This window comes from Triticum aestivum, chromosome 2B (genome assembly GCF_018294505.1).
Source record: "Triticum aestivum cultivar Chinese Spring chromosome 2B, IWGSC CS RefSeq v2.1, whole genome shotgun sequence".
Lineage (NCBI taxonomy): Eukaryota > Viridiplantae > Streptophyta > Magnoliopsida > Poales > Poaceae > Triticum > Triticum aestivum.
In genome coordinates this window covers 40046217-40071585 of record NC_057798.1, presented here as the reverse complement: position 1 = coordinate 40071585, position 25369 = coordinate 40046217, and the positions used below count along the sequence as shown (strand labels likewise).

The 25369-nt window shown below is 43.4% G+C and overlaps 1 protein-coding gene and 1 pseudogene across 1 annotated transcript; both read right to left on the bottom strand.

Moving 5' to 3' along the window:
- Nucleotides 1–14897: 14897 nt before the first annotated feature.
- Nucleotides 14898–15754, bottom strand: LOC123040245 (UDP-glucosyltransferase UGT13248-like; annotated as a pseudogene).
- Nucleotides 15755–22319: 6565 nt separating this feature from the next.
- On the bottom strand, nt 22320–25142 carry LOC123040244 (UDP-glucosyltransferase UGT13248). The gene is made up of 4 exons (XM_044463141.1): nt 24661–25142; nt 23390–23573; nt 22772–23156; nt 22320–22657 (listed from the first exon to the last, which is right to left on the bottom strand). Exons 1-4 carry the CDS (start codon nt 25140–25142, stop codon nt 22320–22322), a joined length of 1389 nt encoding a protein of 462 aa, XP_044319076.1.
- Between the last annotated feature and the right edge of the window lie 227 nt (nt 25143–25369).

Below are 25369 nucleotides of genomic sequence, written 5' to 3'. Positions count from 1 at the left end.
CCTAGCATGTGCAGACATGGCCTCGGAACACGGAGACCGAAAGGTCGAGCATGAGTCGTATAGTAGATACGATCAACATGAAGATGTCCACCGATGATGACTAGTCCGTCTCACGTGATGATCGGACACGGCCTAGTTGACTCGGATCATGTAATCACTTAGATGACCAGAGGGATGTCTATCTGAGTGGGAGTTCATAAGATGAACTTAATTATCTTGAACATAGTCAAAAGACCTTTTGCAAATTATGTCGTAGCTCGCGCTATAGTTCTACTGTTTAGATATGTTCCTAGAGAAAATTATAGTTGAAAGTTGATAGTAGCGATTATGCGATCAGTAGAAAGCTTATGTCCTTAATGCACCGCTCAGTGTGCTGAACCCCAAACGTCGTTTGTGGATGTTGTGAACATCGTACATACACGTCTTGATAACTACGTGATAGTTCAGTTAAACGGTTTAGAATTGAGGCACCAAAGATGTTTTTGAAACATCGCGAAACATATGAGATGTTTTGAGGGCTGAAATTGGGATTTCAGGCTCGTGCCCACGTCAAGAGGTATAAGACCTCCGGCGATTTTCTTAGCCTGCAAACTAAGGGAGAAAAGCTCAATCGTTGAGCTTGTGCTCAGATTGTCTGAGTGCAACAATCACTTGAATCGAGTGGGAGTTGATCTTCCAGATGAGATAGTGATGTTTCTCCAAAGTCATTGCCACCAAGCTGCAAGAGCTTCGTGATGAACTATAACAAATCAGGGATAGATATGATGATCCTTGAGATATTCGTGATGTTTGACACCGCGAAAGTAGAAATCAAAAAGGAGCATCAATTGTTGATGGTTGGTGAAACCACTAGTTTCAAGAAGGGCAAGGGCAAGAAGGGATAATTCATGAAACGGCAAATCAGCTGCTGCACCAGTGAAGAAACCCAAGGTTGAACCCAAACCCGAGACTAAGTGCTACTGTAATAAAGGGAACAGCCACTGGAGCAGAATTACCCTAGATACTTGGTAGATGAGAAGGCTGGCAAGGTCGATAGAAGTATATTGGATATACATTGTGTTGATGTGTACTTTACTAGTACTCCTAGTAGCACCAAGGTACAGGATACCGGTTCGGTTGCTAAGTGTTAGTAACTCGAAATAAAAGCTACGAAATAAAAGGAGACTAGCTAAAGGAGAGCTGACGATATGTGTTGGAAGTGTTTCCAAGTTTGATGTGATCAAACATCGCACGCTCCCTCTACCATCAAGATTAGTATTAAACCTGAATGGTTTATTGAATCTTGATCGTAGTGATACACATTTTCATGCCAAAAGATATAAGATAGTAATGATAGTACCACTTACTTGTGGCACTGCCATGTAAGTCATAATGGTATAAAACGCATGAAGAAGCTCCATGTTGATGGATCTTTGGACTCACTCGTTTTGAAAAGTTTGAGACATGCGAGCCATGTCTATTGGTGTATATGCATGAAGAAACTCCATGCAAATGGACCGTTTGGACTCACTTGATTTTGAATCACTTGAGATATGCAAATCATACCACATAGGCAAGATGACTGAAAAGCCTCGGTTTCAGTAAAATGGAACAAGATAGCAACTTGTTGGAAGCAACACATTTTGATGTGTGCAGTCCAATGAGTGTTGAGGCATGCAGTGAATATCGTTGTGTTCTTACTTCACAGATGATTCGAGTAGATGTTGAGAATATTTACTTGATGAAACACAAGTCTGAATTATTGAATGGTTCAAATAATTTCAGAGTGAAGTAGAAGATCATTGTGACAAGAGGATAAAATGTCTATGATATGATCATAGAGATGAATATCTGAGTTACGAGTTTTGGCACACAATTAAGACATTGTGGAAATTGTTTCACAATTAATACCGCCTGGAACACCATAGTGTGATGGTGTGTCCGAACATCATAGTTGCACCCTATTGGATATGGTGCGTACCATGATGTCTCTTATCGAATTACCACTATTGTTCATGGGTTAGGCATTAGAGACAACCGCACTCACTTTAACAGGGTACCACGTAATTCCGTTGAGACGACGCCGTTTGGAGAAACCTAAGTTGTCGTTTCTTAAAAGTTTGGGGCTGCGACGCTTATGTGAAAAAGTTTCAGGTTGATAAGCTCGAACCCAAAGCGGATAAAATGCATCTTCATAGGACACCCAAAATAGTTGGGTATACCTCCTAATTCAAATCCGAAAGCAATAGGGATTGTTTCTTGAATCGGGTCCTTTCTCGAGGAAAAGTTTGTCTCGGAAAGTTGAGTGGGAGGATGGTGGAGACTTGATGAGGTTATTGAACCGTCACTTCAACTAGTGTGTAGCAGGGCACAGGAAGTTGTTCCTATGGCACCTACACCAATTGAAGTAGAAGCTTATGATAGTGATCATGAAACTTCGGATCAAGTCACTACCGTACCTCGTAGGGTGACAAGGATGCGTACTACTTCAGAGTGGTACGGTGATCCTGTCTTGAAGGTCATGTTGCTAGACAACAATGAACCTACGAGCTATGGAGAAGCGATGGTGGGCCCATATTCCGACAAATGGTTAGAAACCATGAAATCCGAGATAGGATCCATGTATCAGAACAAAGCATGGACTTTGGTGGACTTGCCCGATGATCGGCAAGCCATTGAGATAAATGGATCTTTAAGAAGACAGACAATGATGGTAAGAATTACCATTAAGAAAGCTCGACTTGTGGCGAAGAGTTTTTTTTTCACAAGTTCAAGGAGTTGACTACGATGAGATTTTCTCATCCGTAGCGATGCTTAAGTCCGTCGGAATCATATTAGCACAAGCTACATTTATGAAATCTGGCAGACGGATGTCAAGACAAGTTTCCTTACCACTTTTCGTAAGGAAAGGTTGTATGAAATACAATCAGAAAAGTTTTGTCGATCCTAAGGATGCTAAAAGGTATGCTAGCTCTAGCGATCCTTCCATGGACTGGAGTAAGCATCTCGGAGTTGGAATGTGCACTTTGATAAGATGATCAAAGATTTTGGGTTTATACAAAGTTTATGAGAAACTTGTATTTCCAAAGAAGTGAGTGGGAGCACTATAGAATCTCTGATGAGTATATGTTATTGACATATTATGGATCAGAAATGACGTAGAATCTCTGGAAAGCATATAGGGTTATTTGAAAGTGTTTTTCAATGGAAAGCCTGGATTAAGCTACTTGAACATTGAGCATCATGATCTATAAGTATAGATCAAAATGCTTAATAATACTTTCAAATGAGCACATACCTTGACATGATCTTGAAGGTGTTCAAGATGGACCAGTCAAAGAAGGAGTTCTTGCCTGAGTTGTAAGGTACGAAGTTAAGACTTAAAGCTCGACCACGGCAGAATAGAGAGAAAGGACGAAGGTCGTCCCCTATGCTTAAGACGTAGGCTCTTCAGTATGCTATGCTGTGTACCGCACCTGAAGTGTGCCTTGCCATGAGTCAGTCAAGGGGTACAAGAGTGATCCATGAATGGATCACAGGACAGCGGTCAAAGTTATCCTTAGTAACTAGTGGACTAAGGAATTTTCTCGATTATGGAGGTGGTAAAAGAGTTCGTCGTAAAGGGTTACGTCGATGCAAGCTTAACACCTATCCGGATAGCTCTGAGTAGAGATACCGGATACGTATAATGGAGCAACAATTGAGAATAGCTCCAAGTAGAACAGTTATTTGGAACAGCTCCAAATAGAACGTGGGAGCTACATCTAGGAGATGACATAGAGATTTGTAAAGCACACACGGATCTGAAAGGTTCAGACCCGTTGACTAAAACCTCTCTCACAAGCAGAACATGACCAAACCCCAGATCTCATTGAGTCTTGATCACATGATGATGTGAACTAGTTTAGTGACACTAGTAAACTCTTTGGATGTTGGTCACATGGTGATGTGACCTGTCAGTGTAAATCACATGGTGTTGTGAACTAGATTATTGACTCTAGTGCAAGTGGGAGACTGTTGGAAATATGCCCTAGAGGCAATAATAAATAAGTTATTATTATATTTCTTTGTTCATGATAATAGTCTTTTATTCATGCTATAACTGTATTATCCGGAAATCGTAATACACGTGTGAATACATAGACCACAATATGTCCCTAGTGAGCCTCTAGTTGACTAGCTCGTTGTGATCAACAGATAGTCATGGTTTCCTGGCTATGGACATTGGATGTCGTTGATAATGGGATCACATCATTAGGAGAATGATGTGATGGACAAGACCCAATCCTAAGCCTAGCACAAAGATCGTGTAGTTCATATGCTAAAGCTTTTCTAATGTCAAGTATCTTTTCCTTAGACCATGAGATTGTGCAACTCCCGGATACTGTAGGAATGCTTTGGGTGTACCAAACGTCACAACGTAACTGGGTGGCTATAAAGGTGCATTACAGGTATCTCCGAAAGTGTCTGTTGGGTTGGCACGAATCGAGACTGGGATTTGTCACTCCGTGTAAACGGAGAGGTATCTCTGGGCCCACTCGGTAGGACATCATCAGAATGTGCACAATGTGACCAAGGGGTTGATCACGGGATGATGTGTTACGGAACGAGTAAAGAGACTTGCTGGTAACGAGATTGAACAAGGTATCGGTATACCGACGATCGAATCTCGGGCAAGTAAAATACCGCTAGACAAAGGGAATTGTATACGGGATCGATTGAGTCCTTGACATCGTGGTTCATCCGATGAGATCATCGTGGAACATGTGGGAGCCAACATGGGTATCCAGATCCCGCTGTTGGTTATTGACCGGAGAACGTCTCGGTCATGTCTACATGTCTCCCGAACCCGTAGGGTCTACACACTTAAGGTTCGATGACGCTAGGGTTATAAAGGAAGTTTGTATGTGGTTACCGAATGTTGTTCGGAGTCCTGGATGAGATCCCGGACGTCACGAGGAGTTCCGCAATGGTCCGGAGGTAAAGATTTATATATGGGAAGTTCTGTTTTGGTAACCGGAAAAGTTTCGGGCAATATCGGTAATGTACCGGGACCACCGGGAGGATCCCGGGGGTCCACCAAGTGGGGCCACATGCTCCAGAGGCATACATGGGCCAAGTATGAGAGAGCACCAGCCCCTAGGTGGGCTAGGGCGCCTCCCACCATGGCCCATGCGGCTAGAGGGGGAGAAGGGGCAAACCCTAAGGGGATATGGGCCTTAGGGCCCATATTGGTGCGCCTCCCTCTCCCCTCCCCTCTTGGTCGCACCCCAAAACCCATCTAGGGCTGGCCGCCGCCCCTAGGGGGTGGGAACCCTAGATGGGGGCGCAGTCCTCCCCTTCCCCTATATATATGAGGCCTAGGGGCTGCCCATAACACGTGATTCGATCTCTCGTTGGTGCAGCCCTGCGTCTCTTCTTCCTCCTCTTCTAGCCACGCTCCTCTACCACCACCACGCCGTTGTGCTGCTGCTGGATGGAGTCTTCCTCAACCTCTCCCTCTCTCCTTGCTGGATCAAGGCATGGGAGACGTCACCGGGCTGTACGTGTGTTGAACGCGGAGGTGCCGTCCGTTCGGCACTTGGTCATCGGTGATTTGGATCACGACGAGTACGACTCCATCAACCCCGTTCACTTGAACGCTTCCGCTTAACGATCTACAAGGGTATGTAGATGCACTCTCCTTCCCTCGTTGCTAGTTTCTCCATAGATAGATCTTGGTGACACGTAGGAAAATTTTGAATTTCTGCTACGTTCCCCAACAATTCCCGCCCTTCAATTTCAACGGGGACATTCAGACTAACCATGGTGGTTCGACATTGGCCCGCGGGGGTGTGTACCACTAGTGGGTTGTTCATTTCTTCGAATTTAAGGCCATGCATGGATGCAAAATCTTCGGATATGAAAGAATGCGATGCTCCTGAATCGAATAAAACAGAAGCTGGTACTGAGTTAACAAGAAGAGTACCCAACACAGTAGCAGGCTGGTCTTGAGATTCATTCAGATCAATGTGGTTGGCTTGACACGACCATATGTCCTGGCATTGTTGTTGCGGGGCTGATTGTTACCACAGCCAGTTTGAGGAAGGGTAATCTGGTACTGATTCTGAGAGCAGTCCATGGCACGGTGTCCTGGTTGACCACACTTGAAGTATAGCCCATCATTGGGACGGGAAGTAGGAGCTTGAAGTATCGGCTGTCCAGGTGGTGGAGGAGGCAAACGAGGTGCAGCATGGGTCTGTCTTGGTGCAGGGGCAGCTGGTGGATACATGCTGTGAGGGATCCATATCTTACGCTTCTGCGATGACGGGCCCGAAGATGAACCCGCATCACGGTTGCGCCTGAGGGATCCGAGGTGCTCCTACAGACCAGTTTCGACCTGAATGGCCCTGTTCACCAAGGTGGCAAAATCCGCAAAGTCATGCATGAGGAGCGCCAGCTTGATATCATCTTGAAGTCCATCACGGAACTTTTCCTGTTTACGTGCATCAGTGGCAACGTCATCTTCAGCATAGCGGGAGAAGTCAAGGAACTCCCGTTGATAAGCATCCACAGTCTTGTTGCCTTGGGTGAGGCTGCAGAACTCGCGCTTCTTCCTGTCCATAATTCCTTGAGGAATGAAACGAGCACGAAAAGCAGCTTGGAAATCCAGCCAAGTGATGACCGTTCCAGCAGGTAAAAAATGCCTATGGCTGTCCCACCATTGGGCAGCGGGACCCTTCAGATAATATGTCGCAAAGGTGACATAGCTGGCAGGGGCTACACCAGCAGACTCTAGCTCGAAAGTGATGTCAGGGAGCCAGTCGTCAGCATCAAGTGGCTGAGTTGAGCTGCGATAGATGCTTGGGTTGAGATGTGCAAAGTCGTTCAATGTCATAGTGGCTGGCTGCTGGTTCATGTTGGGGCAAGGAAACTGAGCCAACATTCCTTCCATGAACTGGAGGTTGAGCTCAAACTGTTGGATCATACTAGCCATGTATTCAGGCGGTGGTGGGGCATTGTCACCACGACCACGACCAGCGGGTCTAACCATCCTGCTAACATATAACAGGGATAGTTCAGCATGGAGAAATTTGCAAAGACAACGGACCCTTCACGATGAAACATGCACAATGAAAGAAGTTCGATACAACATAGTAGCCAAACACGACATACAAATCCATACATACGTTCGGTTACAAGCCATAAGTACAAGTTCAAAAAGGGAAAGGTAGTCTAGACTGACTAGGCGGCGCACATGCACGTGGTGGAGGGATACAACAACGCGACATAGCGATATGCTACATCAACGTCGGGGAAAACCTCTGAAGTCAAGCAGCTGTCGGTGAAGAAAAGCCCGGCGGTGCTCGAGGGAAGGAAGCTGCATGCCGTGGCGGCTCTGGTGTACCAGCTGATCTCCAGGCGGAAGAAGAGGTCCACAAGCAGGGGTATCACCCCCAACCTCAGGCCACACAAGACCCGGTGGCATCTCCGTCCTACGCAGGTAAGGAATGAACGAAGGAAGAACCGTTGTGGTACCCAGTGGATGCATCCGCTCCAGAGTGTCGTAGTAGCGTGCACGCGTGGCGTACAACTCAACAGTCAGAGCTCGAACAGTGCGATCTAGAACCTCAATGTATCGAACCATATAATGAGGGTCGTACCGACGGCTCACGTAGGGGGTACACACATCAGTGTACCACCTAGTATCATCCCAACTGGTGGGTATGGGAAGTATCTGAACCCGGTCTCCTCCAAGCATGGATGCTCTCTACGGAGGCTGCTGATAGTAACATAGGCAACCTCCTGTACTGCCATCTCGACATTCACTCCAATACCCTCAAAGGTATGTAACTCGTGGGTCGAGTTGTTCTGCCGATCATAGATATCAACCTTAGCGTGATACATCTCCTGGTTGAACTCGCGGTAGAGCTCGTACACAGTATACTGAGGATACCAGCGATATCCCAGCAGGGTCAAGAGGTCGACCAGAATGGCCGGGAACCCATGCATGCCAATCATAGATTATTTTTGAAAAGGAAGATATATCCCCGGTCTCTGTATCTGGACGATGCATGCAGCCAGCATATCATCTTCAGATTTACGAAGTCACCGTAGGCGCCTCATCGTCGACGGGAACGTCTCTCTCCACTAAAAGCGCATCATCTAAAATCTTGAAACAAATCCAGGAATAATGCAAGAACCAGGAATTGAACCCTGGTGGGCTGGGGCCTGGGGATAGCAATGTCCCTCTAACCATCCAACCACTTGTTGGTTTGCGTATTGTACAAAGTAGAAGAGTTTGGTTTCTTTCCCTAATTCCGTTGCATTGGTAGGTGGTATAATGCCGGTTTAGTTGTATCATTCTTTCTTACTCAAGAAGAAAAAAACAATCTCGCCAGTGCCCGTCGCCAGGGGCTTCCTTTGCCGTCGTCCTCTGGCGTGTGTGGATAGTTTTAGACCAAATTAGCTTAGCTTTTCGGTTGTTCATTCTTTTGCTTCGGCGGCGGCGATGGTGACGCTAAATAAAGTTTTTTCAAATCCTACTCCAAAGAGGCGGTCGGTCCTATGGTTTGGTATGGATTTGGAATCCAGTCTGTTCAAGGAAGGATGGTGGGACGGCAGCAACATCCTCATGATGGATCTGGGTCCTCGGGCTCTGCCATTGCGACAACGTTTGCTCCAGTACCAGCGTGGAGCCTGGGAGGTAGTTCAAGACCGGATGCAGATTATGGATTGCATTAGCGGCATCTAGAAAATGGTGGATCGTGTGCTAGTTGGTGGTACTTTGATGGCAGGTATGGTTTCCTACTCCGATGTCTTAGTCATGTGGGGTGCCAGATCCGGAGTTCAATGGCGTGTCCAGGTTGTTGCCTTGGTCTGATTCGTTCAACGGTAATGGTGGTTTCGCCTTTGGCGAGCCACCTTGGAGGTCTGCAAAGCTGCATATCAGCGATGGAGGCGCATCAAGCTCGGGTGTTTAGGTGATCCATCATTTTTTTCTTTGGTGGTTGTTGTGGTGGTGCCAGGGGCAGGTGATGGGTGTTGATGTGAGGCTCAATGGTTTCTTCGGACTTGTTTGTCTTTTTACATCTTGGCTGGTGTTTCTTTGTGTAAAGGCTAGCGCTCTGCTTTCAGTTTTGCAATGTCGATATATATGTGGCTTGTATTATAATCTTTATGATATAAATGAGACACGTATTATATCAGGCAAATAAAATAATAATTCCGGTTTAGTTGTTTTTGCATTATGCGCGGCACTTTCCATACAGAGGTTAGACTAAATATGCTTCCAACCTCGGGAAAGCAAATTCAGCATCACATACAACACGGTTCAGAATCGCATGCACGACAAAATTTAGCCTTACAAGCAACCCCTCACCTCCCCACACCCTGAATTTTAGCTGGGCGCCCCCCTCCCCCCCTCCCTAATCCAGCACGAACCCGACAAGTCTAATGATCTGTGGATATAACAGTACTCCATAAATAAACCAGGGCATCGGATCGCCTAACCCGAAAAAAGCAGGATGAGCTGGGTTTGGCTTGTCTCTTAGGGTTGGGCTCGGTTTGATTGCGGCCTAAAAGACAATTTGGGCCACGCACAGGCTTCTATTTTCAGGCTTTTGGGCCGGAATTTTGAGGTTCCCATGTCAGACTTCGGTTCTTCTAAAAAAAGGTTAGACTTCGGTCTTTCGAGCGAAATCACTGATTAAGGGGTACCATTTGCAAAAGTCATTCCCACCTTCCGATTGCATTGGTAGGTGGAATAGCCGGTTTAGTTGTGTTAGCATTACGACGCGACACTTTCAATACGGAGACTACTAAACCTATAACTTCCAACCTTGGGAAAGGGGACCTGGCAAATTCAGCATCACATACACAACACATCTTGGAATAGCATAGAAAATGTGGTTCAAAATTGCATGCACAGCAGAAACTCAGCATCAACATAAATAAACCATGGCATCGGAAGCTTAGAAAAAGGGAGGTGTTTAGGCAAAAATATCAGTATTTTAAGCACCGATGCTTATTTTCATATGGTAGATTTCTAATTAATCACCCATCCTATAGAGATAACCACTGGTGCTTGAAGAAAACTAGGTTTATTTTATGAAGCACCCCCCGTAAGAAACTTTTTAGAGGAAGGACATCATGGCTAGCTTTATTAAAATCAAATCACACTTACATCATTCGCTAAACATTTCACAGTAAAACAGGTGCTCCACATCATCCACTCCAAGAGGGTTGATTCCCCCCCCCCCCCCACCCCACTCAGATCACACATGAGCGACCACATTAGACTCCCTATTATAAAACTCGAAAAAAGCCTTTCTGAAACTATCAAACTCACTATGGCATGCAGATAAAACAGGTGCTGCAACCATTGAGTAACTTTCATCTTCCTAGAGAGCTTCAACTACCGTGATACTGTCCATACGAACTAGGATATTATTACATTGCAGTTTTGTCGCTAGCTTCAGTTCCTGTAGCAAGGCCGCTTCTGCAGAAACTACATCGGCTACAAGCGGTAACACCGCCATCGTTGTGGTGACGAATTGCCACGTATAGTCCCTTACCACTGCACCACATGATCCAGTATAATCATGGTCAGAAATGAAGCATCAACGTTGATCAAAGCTTGTCCCGCAAATCCCCTTCTCCACTGGTTTACTCTGGCCGTTGATGTTGGTTTCCTGCACCCCCCCCCCCCCTTACATAACTCAGTGTCAACACTTGGATCACTTGTGTCGTGCACACCGGGGATAACACCTCTTCTTCCCGCAAAATGCCTTTCCTTTGCCACCATAGGTACCAGCAAGTAGTGGACACAATTTTTGGAACCTGAACTGGCTCCATGTATGCTACCTGGAACTGGCTCCAAGTGGTGGCCACAATTTTTGAAACCTGGCGTAAGCACCCTGCATTGTACAAAGCCTTATAGCAAGACGCCCAACGCCTATTTTGCCTCTTCAGCGGCGGTTAAAGGCAACTGAACAAATCGGCGCACAGCCCCCACCCCTCATCTTGCATCCTATTTTTGTTTTTTCAACCTTATAAAATGAAGCGTATGGTGAGATTCGAACTCAGAACCTTACAGTTTCCTTCCAAACTCAAAAACCAACTCAGATGGTTCACCCGTATGAATACTAATAAGTCTGTCTTATTTTGCACCACCCAGACTCTTTCTTTTTGGGGGGGGAGGGGGGGGGTATTCGGTTTGCCGGGTTTTTTACGTACGTGATTTTTTTCTAATTTCAAATATTTATTGTAATAGTGATATTTAAAAAAAAGGTTGATCAAATTTGTTTCTATCAAAAACGATGAACTTTTCTCATTCTCTCAATTTTTTTTTCAAAATGCGGTGAACTTTTTTCGAATTCATGAACTTGATTTTCAAAGTTGATGAATTTTTTCAAGTACGTGAAGTTGTTTTAAAATATGATGGACTTTTTCAAGTTTCTAATCTTTTTATCAAAATCAATGAATTTTTTTTCAAAATTTCTAAACTTTTTAAAAAATTAAATGTGATTTTAAAAAAAATAATAATGATTTTTTCACAAAATTTCAAATATTTCCCAAATTTGAAGAAAATTTGAAAAATCGGTGAACTTTTTACAACATTGTGAGTTTTTTTCAAAATTGTTAAAATATAAATTGAACCACTTTCTTATAATTGATGAAATTATAAGCTTGTTACCGTTTTTGACAATTCATGTACTTATATCAAATTCACATTTTGTCTAATTGATGAACATTTTTACATATTTTGAATTTAACAAATTAATAAACTTTTTTGATTTCGTGAACTTTTTAAATTAATAGAAGGGTCGTAATAAAAAAATGAAAACCACATGCCAAAAAAAGGCTAGCAAACAACTCATTAGCGATGGATTGGGCGAGCGAAATCAATGTCGAGCGAGCAGCCAATCAAGGGAGCGATGGGCCACCGCCCCTTAGGTGCGCATGTGATCACCAACAAGTTTACGGGGCGCTGAAGGCGCCAATGTGGAGCTCTCAGTGGACATAAGGAAGCCTCTTGTCATGGGAGCGTCGGATGGGCCAGCCCAGGCACGGAGGAGGGCACAAACTTGTTCCTTTGTTTGTTTCCACTTGTTTGGTGTTTTTCTATATTTTTTAGTTTAGTTTAAATTTTTGAATATTTCAAATACTTTACATAAAACATTTTAAAAAATACTAACCAAAGATTATTTAAGTACTCCCTCCTTCCCAAAATTCTTGTCTTAGATTAGTCTAGATACGGATGTATCTAATACTAAACTGTCACTTGATACATCCGTATTTAGACAAATCTAAGAGAAGAATTTTGGGATGGAGGGAGTAGTATAGAAAAAAAATATAAACCATGGATTAAAAAATGATGAACTTATATTTGAAAATTGATAAACATGTATTAGAAAAATGTTCTTGACGTATACGGAAAATGTGGAATGAAAACCAAAAGAAATAAAAAAAAGGATGAAAACCAAGAAAGAGACAGGAGAAACTAAGACTGGAAGAAAAAAAACAGCGAAGGAAAGAAATAAGAACAAAGAGAAAAGGGAAAACCAAGAAAGAAACAAAGAAACATACAAAAATAAGAGCAAAGAAAAACAGTAAAAACCGAGAAAAAAACAAAGATACACGGTGAAAAGCCAAACGAAAAGAAAAGAAAATAAAAACCAATGAAAACCTAGTAATAGCCGAATAAAACTGATGGAAGAATAAAGGAAAACATAAAAAACCCCAAGAAAACAAGTGAAGAAACAGAGAAAAAAAAATGCAAAAAGCACTGGTGAATGAAAGCCAGGGAACAAACCAGCGAACCAGCAAACCTTGAGCGAGATATTGGCGATTCCTATTTGGCACTTTAAGCGCCCGGTATTGTGTATTTTAGTACACAAAAAACATGTGCGCGTGCATTGTGAATTGAACAACCGACCCTGCCACAGCGAGGGACCTGCTAAGCTTCAACTCTTTCCTTCTTTCCTTTTTCCTTCTCTTCTTTTTCGTTTTCCTTTTTCCCCATCTTTTTCTGTTTTTTTCTTCTTCTACCAGGTTTCTTCCCTCATCAGTTTTCGTATTTTTCTTCATATAGGAATTGCCTCCTATGTTTTCTGTATTCTTTTCCTTTCATTTTTTGTTTTCCTGGTTTCTTTTCTACTTTTCTTTCATACATGAACACTTTCCTAATCGAGGAAGTTTTTTTTGTCAAATTTGCTGATTTTATAAAAAATCAATGTACTTTTTTTATTTTGGCGAACTATTTTAAAAAATTCATGAACTTTTTTCAAATTCGATGTACTTTTTTCAATTCGACGAACTTGCTATTCAAATTCAATGAACTTTTTTGACATTGGATTAACTTTTTTTCAAAATTTATGAAGTTTTTTCAAATTCAATGACCTTCTTTTCAATTTCGATGAACTTTTTCAAAAATTTATGAACTTTTTTCAGTTTTATATTATTTTAAAAAAATGATGAATTTTTTTGTAATTGGTGAACCTCTTGTCCAAATTTTGATGAACATTTTTTCAATTTTTTGTGAAATATTTTTTAAAAATGATGAACTTTTTTCTAAATTATTGAACTTTTCTTGAATAGGGCAACATTTTTTTATGTTCATCAACTTTTCCCGAAATCTGTGAAGTCAATTTTTTTTAAAGAAAAACATGTAAGAGCGACTATAATAGTTGTTATAGTGTTAGCGCTGCATTTAGTCACTTGCAATGACACGCCCTAGCGGTTAGTCAATCACCTGTACGTAGGGTAGGGCGTGTGTTCGATTCGTCGTGTGAGAAAAAAAATTGGCGCGCTCCCCAAACATTTGTTAGTATCGTTTTAAACGAGATATAACATCTGTGAAAAAAGCAGGAAACACTTTGTTGGACTTGTCTTTGCGTTAGTTGTTGCAGCATGTCACGCTTGTACAGGTGTCGGACTCCCGCACACTATTGAATTGTGCGCCCTTCACCACCAAAGGCGCCTATGAGGCGTTGGGATCACAACTTACACACCCATGTATGGACTCCATCTGGTCATCACGGGTGCCTAGCCGTGATCATGTGTTTGGCTGGTTGTTCTACCTTGACCAGCTAAATACTCGAGCTAATCTACACAATAAGACACTCCTTGATTCTTTAACCTGGGCTCGATGCTCTGCTGCAGTGGAAGATCGTCTCGTTTTTTTGGGTGCCCATCCTCATGTGTTGTATGGGATGCTCTTGGTTTCGAACCAACCTACTCGCCGATATTATCCTTTTGGACCGCCCCCAACACTACTGGACTGTCGGAGCTATTTGGCCATTCATCATCCTTTTGCTACTCAGGAAAAATTAGGATGTTACAAACTCTAAGGTGTTTAGAAGCATTGATGTATCCCCTAATGATGTGATCTCTAACATCATTGCAGATCTAACCCTTTGGTCTTATCGCCTCACAAAAGGCACCTCTTACGTATCATGCCGAGTTGTGGCGTGATTACCTATCCTCCTGCCTAGTCTAAAAACACTCGTGTAAAAACTTTTTTCTTGAAATATATTCAGGTGGGAGTCCCCCCCCCCCCCCAAGAGTTAAAAAAATTCTACCATATCACTATGCGTTGCATGATGCCCCGTAGATGCACGTTCGTATATGATGGACTTTAGGCTTATGAACTCATCTTTCGCGAATTATCATGCATCATTTTTCATGTGGAACACTAAGAAGAAACCATATACATAGTATAGAGTTATTTGTTAGTAATAGCTACAGCCCATATATAAATTTACTGAAAACAACACATAATGTGTAAAGCATTTTTCCACAGGCTGTTAATTTATGAAATGCTCCAAATGGTGAGAATATAGCACTGTAATTACATATGGAAAAATTTCTCCTCTAAACATATATGCTTGGAATCATTGCCTACTTGCTTATTTTCAAATAAGGATTACATTGTTGAAAATTCAAATTGACGAATACTTGGCAGCGAATTCAACAATATGCTTGTCTGAGCTTACCCCTTCTTGCATTGCCTCCTTGGCCTTTTGCATCAACTTCATTGCATTCCTTTTGTAGTCGTCCTTCCTCTCCCCATCCATGACCTCTCTAATACACCTCTCGACCTCCGCACTCCTTAGTGATCTACTTTCGCTCTTCTGCACTCGCGCACCCATACCCCATGCGCTCTCCACATACTTTGCGATGGTGGGTTGGTCCGCCCAGTGTGGAATTCCGACAAGTGGTACACCACAAACAACCGCCTCCAGCGTCGAGTTCCAGCCACAACGAGTAACGAAATATCCTACATATAAGTTTACGAAATAAGAAAAAGGGAGTGTTATTACCAGCTTCTCGTTTTATCAAATCTTCTAATTCATTTTCAGACAAGAAGGAAACAAATATTGTTTTGTAATATCATACTAATGGCCTTGTGTGCTAGAACCTCAAGTTGGGGGCACCAAGAAACAATCAATCCATTCTTCTCACATTTCGACATGAGTTCCTCAGATAGCTTGTGTGCCTCGTTGGACCTAACAACCCATAGAAAAGATTTGCCAGAATTACACATCCCATTGCCAAGCTCCTCTAGCTGGGTTGCATCGTAGTTGCAGAAAGTCCCATAGGATACGAGCACAAGAGAGGAGATGCTCTATTTTTCTAGCCAATCCATGCACGGTGCATCACTGCCAAAAAGGTTGAAATCATAAGGCTTGTTGGAGGGAAGACGATGGTCGTCAAGGTAAGACGATTGCAAGGTGGGACCTACGGTCTTCGCTCTCCATGTTAACTCCATGAACTTTCCCTCCTACTCAGAAGGCAAAATGTCAAGCACTATTTTTTCTGTAAAAATTTCAGTCTCGTTATTATATGTCAAAATGTATAAAGATGTCTGAAAACAAAGATGAAGAAAGAATTCCATGTTTGCAAACCCATTAAGTGAGTAAAGCACACGAAACAAGACTAACCTTTGGCTCGATGGAATTGAATGAGTTGATGAGCACGTCGTCGGCATCCTCCACCCATCGAACTGCCCGATTGTCGTCTTAAAGAACGCAGGTTGCGACTCCGGTGCCGCGGCAAATGACTCGGACTATTTTATTTAACTTAGGTGAAAGCTGGTTCGCATCTAAGCTCCCGATTGTGGAGCAGATCCTCACTCGGACTGTATTTTTAACTTAGGCAAAAGCGAGTTCGTAGCTAAGCTTCCGAATGTGGAGAAGATCATCACTCAGACTGTATTTTTAACTTAGGCGAAAGCTGGTTCGTAGCTAAGCTTCCGAGTGTGGAGCAGATCCTCACTCGGACTATATTTTTAACTTACGCGAAAGCAGGTTTGCAGCTAAGCTTTTCCCCTCTGCACCCACTGAATGCTAGTCTGCAGAATTTGGTCCTTAAGAATGGACAATACACATGGGAAAGATGTCCTATCATCTCAAGTATCTGCTGATTATCTTCAAAGCTATATGTTATCACTTGAACTATCTAGGAGGTACAATATAGAGGATCTTATAAAGAGGAAGATGCCAGTGGTGAATGTGAGGCCAGAAATATAAAGAAAGCAGCAAAAATTGTGTCGTGGCCGCCGCCTACAGCGAATTGTGTCGCCCTGTCCATGGATGGATCTTTCTTAGGAGTGGACGACATGGCGGTGGGTGGAACGATCTTGAGACGACATGATGGTGGGGTTGTGTTCGCCGCATATCGATATAACTTTAATTGCAATGATGCTCCTGAGGCTGAGTTGCATGCTATCATCCAAAGATATGACGTTGTTGTTGCGACATACTGAATCTCCTGTTATTGTCAAATCGGACTTCTCGAAAGCATTGTTAGCTTTGTCCGGGGAAGGTCTCTCGAGATCGGTATATGGTTATTTTTTGGTAGAGATAAAGTTCCTTATCCAAGGGAGAGAGTATAATTCCCATAAAAAATCAAGTGTGAGCAAAATAGGATGGTAAATCGATTGGCGTCGTATAGTTGAGTAGAAAGTTGTATTGTTGTATGGCTACGTAGCTCACCACCATGTATAGAGGATTTTTTCCCTCTTGATTGTAACCCTATTATGATGGAATATAACTCTTTTCAGATCGCAAAAAATGAACCGGAATACAATGATACAGGAATAAAATTCACTAAATAATTTTACGGAAAACCATTGGAAATAGCGATTTGCACGGAATTGACAATTGACCAAATAACCAACATGTTCAATATAGCATGAGAGAGCAAAAAAGTGATGCTTCTGAACTATATTCACAATATACTTCTGAGCCAATTGAGTAGATTTATTTCTAGACTAAATTCCCAACAAATATTACCCTCGAGGTGTTTAAAAGTTCGCCGATGGTCATGATGACAACTGATCTATCCTCAAAATGTTGTCTGCCGAGCGCTTATGATGCTCTTTTCAGGTTATAGATCCGCACTGCATGTAAATTCTCTATAATTTTAGAGAAACTTGTTTTGTCTATGGCATATTATATATAATCCATGCTTAGTGCCCAAGGGCGAGTAAAATAAATATAACTATTTATACTTGGAGTCCTAGTAGGACTCCTCTCTCTTGGCACGCCCTACAGGGGCCGGCTGGCCTCCCCTCTCCTCCTTTACACTACTAGGAAAAGGCCTACTAATGGCGCACCAGTTTTGCCTACTAATGGCGCATCATTGGTGCGCCATTACTAGCATGTCATTAGTAATTTTTACTAATGGCGCACCACTGATGCGCCATTAGTATCTGGTATACTAATGGCGCACCACTGGTGTGCCATTAGTATAGGCCACAGTGCGCCATTAGTATAGGCCACGGCGTGCCATTAGTATTTTTGAATTTTGAAGGCGGGAAAATAGTAGTGGCGCACCGTCTAACCCCCACCGTGCGCCATTGCTATTTTTGAATTTTGAATTTGGATCTGGATCGTGATTTTTTTGCCCATTTTTTGCTAGTTTTTTTTGCTCGTTTTTGGCACGATATTATTTCAAATTTTGTTCCTGTTTTTGGATCTTGTACATTCTTTTGCCGTGTTCTTTTGCCGGAGAGGAGTTCGCCGGAGAGGAGGAGGAGGAGGTCACCGGAGAGGCGCTCGCCTACATCGCCGGAGAGGAGGAGGAGGTCGCCGGAGAGAAGTTCACCGAAGCATCGGAGAGGAGGAAGGAGAAACCATGAGGGAATGGGAGGAGAGGAGGGAGGAGGAGCTCACCGGAGAGGAGGGAGGAGAAACCGTGAGGGGAGGGGAGGGAAGGAGAGAAGGGAGGAGGAGGTTCCCGGAGAGGAGGAGGTCGCCAGAGAGGAGAAGGAGGTCGCCGGAGAGGAGGAGAAGGAGTGGAGGAGAGGAGAGGAGGAGATGGAGTGGAGGAGAGGAGAGGAGGAGGAGAGGTGGAGTGGAGGAGGTGCGCCCAGCCATATATACGACATAGTAATGGCGCACCGTGGGCAGGTGCGCCATTACTAATTTTTTTTATTTTTTTGACTTATTTTGAATTTTTAAGGCGGGAAGATACTAATGGCGCACCATGGGCAGGTGCGCCATTACTAACTTTTTTTGACTTATTTTGAATTTTGAAGGCGGGAAGATACTAATGGCGCACCATGGGCCGGTGCGCCATTAGTAACTTTTTTTTTTATTTTTTTAACTTATTTTGAATTTTGAAGGCGGGAAGATACTAATGGCGCACCATGGGCAGGTGCGCCATTAGTAACTTTTTATTTTTATTTTTTTGACTTATTTTAAATTTTGAAGGCGGGAAGATACTAATGGCGCACCATGGGCAGGTGCGCCATTAGTGAGTTTGAATTTTTTTGAATTTTTTTGCCTCTCCAGATCTTAAAAGCCCCGTATCTTTTTTTCTGTTAGGTTTTTGAGGATTTTGAAAATGTTTAACGGGGTTCCCCCGGTTAAATTCGGATGTAACTTTTCGAGTAGATGATTTTTCATATAAAAAACTTTTTCATCCGAGTTAGTATGCAAAAGTTATGCCCATTTTTACAAATTCTCGAGAGATTTTGCAAATTAAGTCGAAATTCATATTTGCAAATTTTCCCAACAACTAGACCACATATCACATGGGAAACTTATTTTCTTTTTTTATTGACATTTTCATCATTTTCTTTTATTTTTTTTTAAAACTGAAAAGGCGATCCACCTGGGGGGGTGCATTCGGTGGAAGTGGTGGCCAAGTTACTAATGGCGCACTGTAGCATGGTGCGCCATTACTAGTTCACCCGCGATGTGGTGCGCCATTAGTATTTGGACACTAATGGCGTACCAACACATGGTGCGCCATTAGTATATAGTAATGGCGCACCACATGTCTGGTGCGCCATTAGTGTCAATTCCATCTATAGCCCTTTTCCTAGTAGTGTTATATACGGGGCAAGGGGGCACCCCAAAGGACATCAAGATTTCTCTTAGCCGTGTGCGGTGCCCCCTTCCACAGTTTACTCCTCCGGTCATAGCGTCGTAGTGCTTAGGCGAAGCCCTGTGCGGATCACATCATCAACACCGTCACCATGCCATCGCGCTGACGGAACTCTCCTCGACCCTCTACTGGATCAAGAGTTCGAGGGATGTCATCGAGCTGAACGTGTGCTGAACATGGAGGTGCCGTATGTTCGGTACTTAGATCGGTTGGATCGTGAAGATGTTCGACTACATCAACCACGTTAACTAACGCTTCCGCTTTTGGTCCACGAGGGTACGTGGACACACTCTCCCCCTCTCGTTGTGATGCATCTCCTATATAGATCTTGCGTGATCGTAGGAAATATTTTGAAATTGCATGCTACGTTCCCCAACAGTGGCATCCGAGCCAGGTCCATGCATAGATGATATGCACGAGTAGAACACAAAGAGTTGTGGGCGATAATATTCATACTGCTTACCACCAACGTCTTACTTTGATTCAGCGGTATTGTAGGATGAAGCGGCCCGGACCGACATTACATGACCGCGTTCATGAGACTGGTTCTACCGTCGTGCTTTGCACACAGGTGGCTGGCGGGTGTTTGTTTCTCCAACTTTAGCTAAATCGAGTTTGATTACGGCCGGTCCTTGTTGAAGATTAAAGCATCATACTTGACGAAAAATCATTGTGGTTGTGATGCGTAGCTAAGAATGGTTCTTGCTAGAAGCCCGTACCATCCACGTAAAACTTGCAACAATAAAGTACAGGACGTCTAACTTGTTTTTGCAGGGCTTGTTGTGATGTGATATGGTCAAGACAGGTATGATATAAATTGTTGTATGAGATGATCATGTTTTGTAACAGAGTTATCGGCAACTGGTAGGAGCCATATGGTTGTCGCTTTATTGTATCAAATACAATCACCATGTAATTGCTTTACTTTATCACTAAGCGGTAGTGATAGTCGTAGAAGCAATAGTTGGCAAGACGACAACGATACTACGATGGAGATCAAGGTGTCAATCCGGTGACGATAGAGATCATGATGGTGCTTTGGAGATGGTAATCAAAGGCACAAGATGATGATGGCCATATGATGTCACATATTTTGATTGCATGTGATGTTTATCTTTTATGCATCTTATTTTGCTTAGTACGGTGGTAGCATTATAAGATAATCCCTCACTAAATTTCAAGGTATAAGTGTTTTCCCTGAGTATGCACCGTTGCTACAGTTCGTCGTCCGAGACACCTCGTGATGACGTTGTTGTTGCGACATACTGAATCTCCTGTTATTGTCAAATCGGACTTCTCGGAAGCATTGTTAGCTTTGTCCGGGGAAGGTCTCTCGAGATCGGCATATGGTTATTTTTTGGTAGAGATAAAGTTCCTTATCGAAGGGAGAGAGTATAATTCCCATAAAAATCAAGTGTGAGCAAAATAGGGTGGTAAATCGATTGGCGTCCTATAGTTGAGTAGAAAGTTGTATTGTTGTGTGGCTATGTAGCTCACCACCATGTATAGAGGATTTTTTGCCTCTCGATTGTAACGCTATTATGATGGAATAAAACTCTTTTCAGATCGCAAAAAATGAACCGGAATTAAATGATACAGGAATAAAACTCACTAAATAATTTTATGGAAAACTATTGGAAATAGCGATTTGCACGGAATCGACAATTGGCCAAATAACCAACATGTTCAATATAGCATGAGAGAGCAAAAAAGTGATGCTTCTGAACTATATTCACAATATACTTCTGAGCCAATTGAGTAGATTTATTTCTAGAGTAAATTCCCAACAAATATTACCCTCAGAGGTGTTTAAAAGTTCGCCGATGGTCAGGATGAAAACTGATCTATCCTCAAAATGTTGTCTGCCGAGCGCTTACGATGCTCTTTTCAGGTTATAGATCCGCACTGCATGTAAATTCTCTATAATTTTAGAGAAACTTGTTTTGTCTATGGCATATTATATATAATCCATGCTTAGTGCCCAAGGGCGAGTAAAATAAATATAACTATTTATACCAAGCTTATTCTTTCTTTAAGACTCATATTATAAAATCATAATCATAGTTAACATATATTGTGCAGGACAATTAGGCGTTACAAATTACATTATTTTCAATGCATTGTAGTTTAAGAACATTTTAACCAAATACTCTAAAATACAAAAGTGCATGTCTTCTCCCATTTTGTGGCACTTAAATATATATGTATATATATTTTATGTGTTTTGTGTCCATCCTTAAATAATTATACTAGAGTTCTCTAAAGTTTATGGTGTAGCAAATATCATCTTAATATTTTTATAGTTTATAATTTAATTATTTACATGCAAATAGAAAAACATAGAGTATATGGGTGTTTTTTAGGAGTTCTCTACTAAATCATAAGCATCTTGTTTTTTCCTTGGCCAAAGAGATCTTAAATACTAGATGAAATTCCCTGTGTTGCTACAACAATGAAGATTTGATTTCTAAATATTTGATTGAATATAAATTATTCCCTGTTGTATTTAGTATGAAGCTCACCATGATCAAGTCCCCATAGTTATCCCCAACGCTTGTATACTTGTCGACCTCTGCTTCCTCACCTTTTGTAATGTTGTTTCCTCTTCTTCTGTAGTGTTGTTGTAGCAGCTGTGCTTTTTGTTCTATAGCAGTTGCACATGTATCTAAAGCATCATCCATGAAATAGAGATTAATCAACTTGCTATGTGGAACACTGAGAACAAACCATATACATAGTATATAGTTAGTTGTTCATAATAGCTATGGTCCACATATAAATTTACGGAAAACGACACATAACATGTAAATCATTTTTCTACGGGCTGTTAGTTTACGAAAATTTGAGCATCCTTCCAAATGGTGAGAAGATAGCACTGTAATTACGTCTCCTCTAAAAACATATGCCTGGAATCATTGCCTACTTGCTTATTTAGAAATAAAGATTGCATTGATGAAAATTCAAATTGACGAATACTTGGCAGCGAATTCAGCAATATGTTTGTCTGAGCTTCCCCCTTCTTGCATTGCCTCCTTGGCCTTTTGCATCCACTTTATAGCATTCCTTTTATACTCGCCCTTCCTCTCCCCATCCATAACCTCTCTAATACACCTCTCGACCTCCGCACTCCTTAGTGATTCACTTTCGCTCTTCTGCACTCGGACACCCATACCCCATCCGCTCTCCACATACTTTGCGATGGTGGGTTGATCCGCCCAGTGCGGAATTCCCACAAGAGGTACACCACAAACAACCGCCTCCAGCGTCGAGTTCCAGCCACAATGAGTAACAAAACATCCTACATATATGTTTACAAAATAAAAAAAATGTTATCTCCAGCTTCTCGTTTCATCAAATCTTCTAATTCATTTTCAAATGAGGTGGAAACAAATATCGTTTTGCGATATCATACCAATGGCCTTGTGTGCTAGAACCTCAAGTTGGGGGCACCAAGAAACAATCAATCCATTCTTCTCACATTTCTTCCTGAGTTCCTCGGATAGCTTGTGTGCCTCGTTGGACCTAACAACCCATAGAAAAGATTTGCCGGAATTACATATCCCATTGCCGAGCTCCTCTAGCTGGGTTGCGTCGTAGTTGGAGAAAGTCCCGTAGGATACAAGCACAACAGAGGAGATGCTCTGGTTTTCTAGCCAATCCATGCATGGTGCATCGCTGTCAAATAGGTTGAAACCATAAGACTTGTTGGAGGGCAGACGATGGTCGTCAAGGTAAAACGATGGCAAGGTGGGGCCTATGGTCTTCTTTCTCCATGTTAACTCCATGAACTCTCCCTCCTGCTCAGACGCCAAAATATCAAGCACTAAATTTTCTGTAAAATCCTACCCCCTTCGTCCCATCGTTCATATATTATGGGACGGAGGGAGTAATTAACTTCTCTTTTAAATATTTCAGTCTCGTTATTATGTGTCAAAAATCAAGATGTGTAAAGATGTCGCAAACAAAGATGAAGAAACAATTCCATGTTTGCAAACCCATTGAGTGAGTAAAGCACACGAACAAGACTCACCGTTGGCTCGATGTCGTTGAATGAGTTGACGAGCACGTCGTCGGTGTCCTCCAGCCCGTCGAACTGCCCGATAGCCATCTTAAGGAACGACGGCTGCGACTCCGGGGCCGCGGCGAACGGCGGCACGTCCTCCGGACCCAGCTCCACGCCCAGCGCTCCGCGCGCCAGCAGCTCAGGCCCGGCCCTGAGGGGGGGCGAACGGGGCGGCCGCCCCGGGCCCCCAGGTGCCAAGGGGCCCCCAATTCTGTTGTTAATTAGCCTAGCGCCGTGGCCCAGAATCCGGATTTATTTCCATATACTCCAACTTAAGAAAATCGGAGTCCTACAACGTTTTCCCTGATTTCTCGGCTTTCCTTCCTCCGTGCTACTATTGAGGGCCCTTGCGATTGATCAAAAGGGAAGTTATTGCATGCGATTAATTAGACGTAGTGATGAAAAAATTCGCTCCTAATTTACTTCCTTATAATCCACAAGCCAAACAGTATACTTCCAATTGGTGAGAAAAACAGGAGACGGTGACTATGCTACACACGGGTGAGAATTAATCAAAGATCGCCGTGCTTGATGCGCGGTGCCGCCTCGAGTCGGAGGAGGGCTGGACTGCCGGAGATATGCAGTCGCTGCCTCCCATGAGACCACACCGACTCGCCGGGAGGCATTACAATTACATAGGAGTAGAAGAGAAGGTATGTCTCTAATCTTTCTTTTGAGTTCTCTATAATCTCTATTTGTGTAGGTTGTTTATATGGACTATGAAAATTTACCATCATGGTTGATTAATATTTGTAATTGATCATCAACATGGCCTCTGCGTTCTTTGCAACTGGACACTAATAATCGATTTATGAGTGTTGGTAATGGATAGATATTATTGGCGTTATCAAATTTCTGTTGGCGACTTGCCGGTAATTGCTATGGACGAATAAACTAATACTAATCCATAAGGTAGGGGTTATACATAATACAATGCTGACATCTAAATGGATGACATATGAGTGATCATGTGCATTGAAATCATCGGTTAGACTTGACAAGGTACCCGATTTTACCATAGCTGATTATGATGAAAGAAATTAGGATAAACTTAATAATAAAGCTACGGGACATATTAGTAAAGAAAATACTTGTAAGAGAAAATTGTATTTTCTTTGACTAATGATTCAACATACTTTTTGCAATAATTATTTATGTTTGTGTAAAATAAGGGCCCCAAGGTTTAATCTCGCCCCGGGCCCCCGAAATCTTAGGACCGGCCCTGCAGCAGCTCACGCCCGTCCATCACTGGAAGGGCCAGCCGCCCGGCCCAGAGCTCCCCATAGACGATGTTCACCGAGCACGGCTGCGAGAAGAACGCCGCTGCGGGAACGCCGGCCGCGCGCGCCACCCGCCCCGCCCACGGCAGGTGGGAGTCGTACACCAGCACGCGCACGGGCCGCCCTGCGCGTGCCTCCGACAGAAGGAGCTCCCGCAGCGTCTCGGACCCCACGGCCTCCAACCGGGAGAAATACTCCGTGTAGTCCGAGGCCGCGCCGCCGGCGTCGAAGCCATCGGAGATGGCGGCCACGCGGAAGGGCGCGCCCGGCGGCGGGGTGGAGGAGAGCACGTGGCGCGTGGCGACGAGCGTGGGGTGGAGGCCGTGGCGCGCCAGGCGGCGGCCCAGCTCCAGCAGCGGGTTCGTGTGGCCCTGCGCCCCAGGGAACGGCAGGAGGAGGACGCTCGCGCCCTCGCCGCCTCCATGGCCCGTGCTCTCCATGCGTCCGCTTGGTACGAGGATTTCTCACGTGTTCCGGTGCTTCAGCGGAGTGGATTATATAGGCATGGTCCTGTCCGGTGGCTGAACTTGGGCGAGTGGAAGCAACGAGGAAGGTGGTGCGGATGCATTCTCGACCGTTCGCGTGCACATCCATCTTCCGAGGACACCCGTCAATCGGCGTGTGGCCAGTAACTTAGTGGGGAGTTCACTAGTGGCTTTGCTGGTTA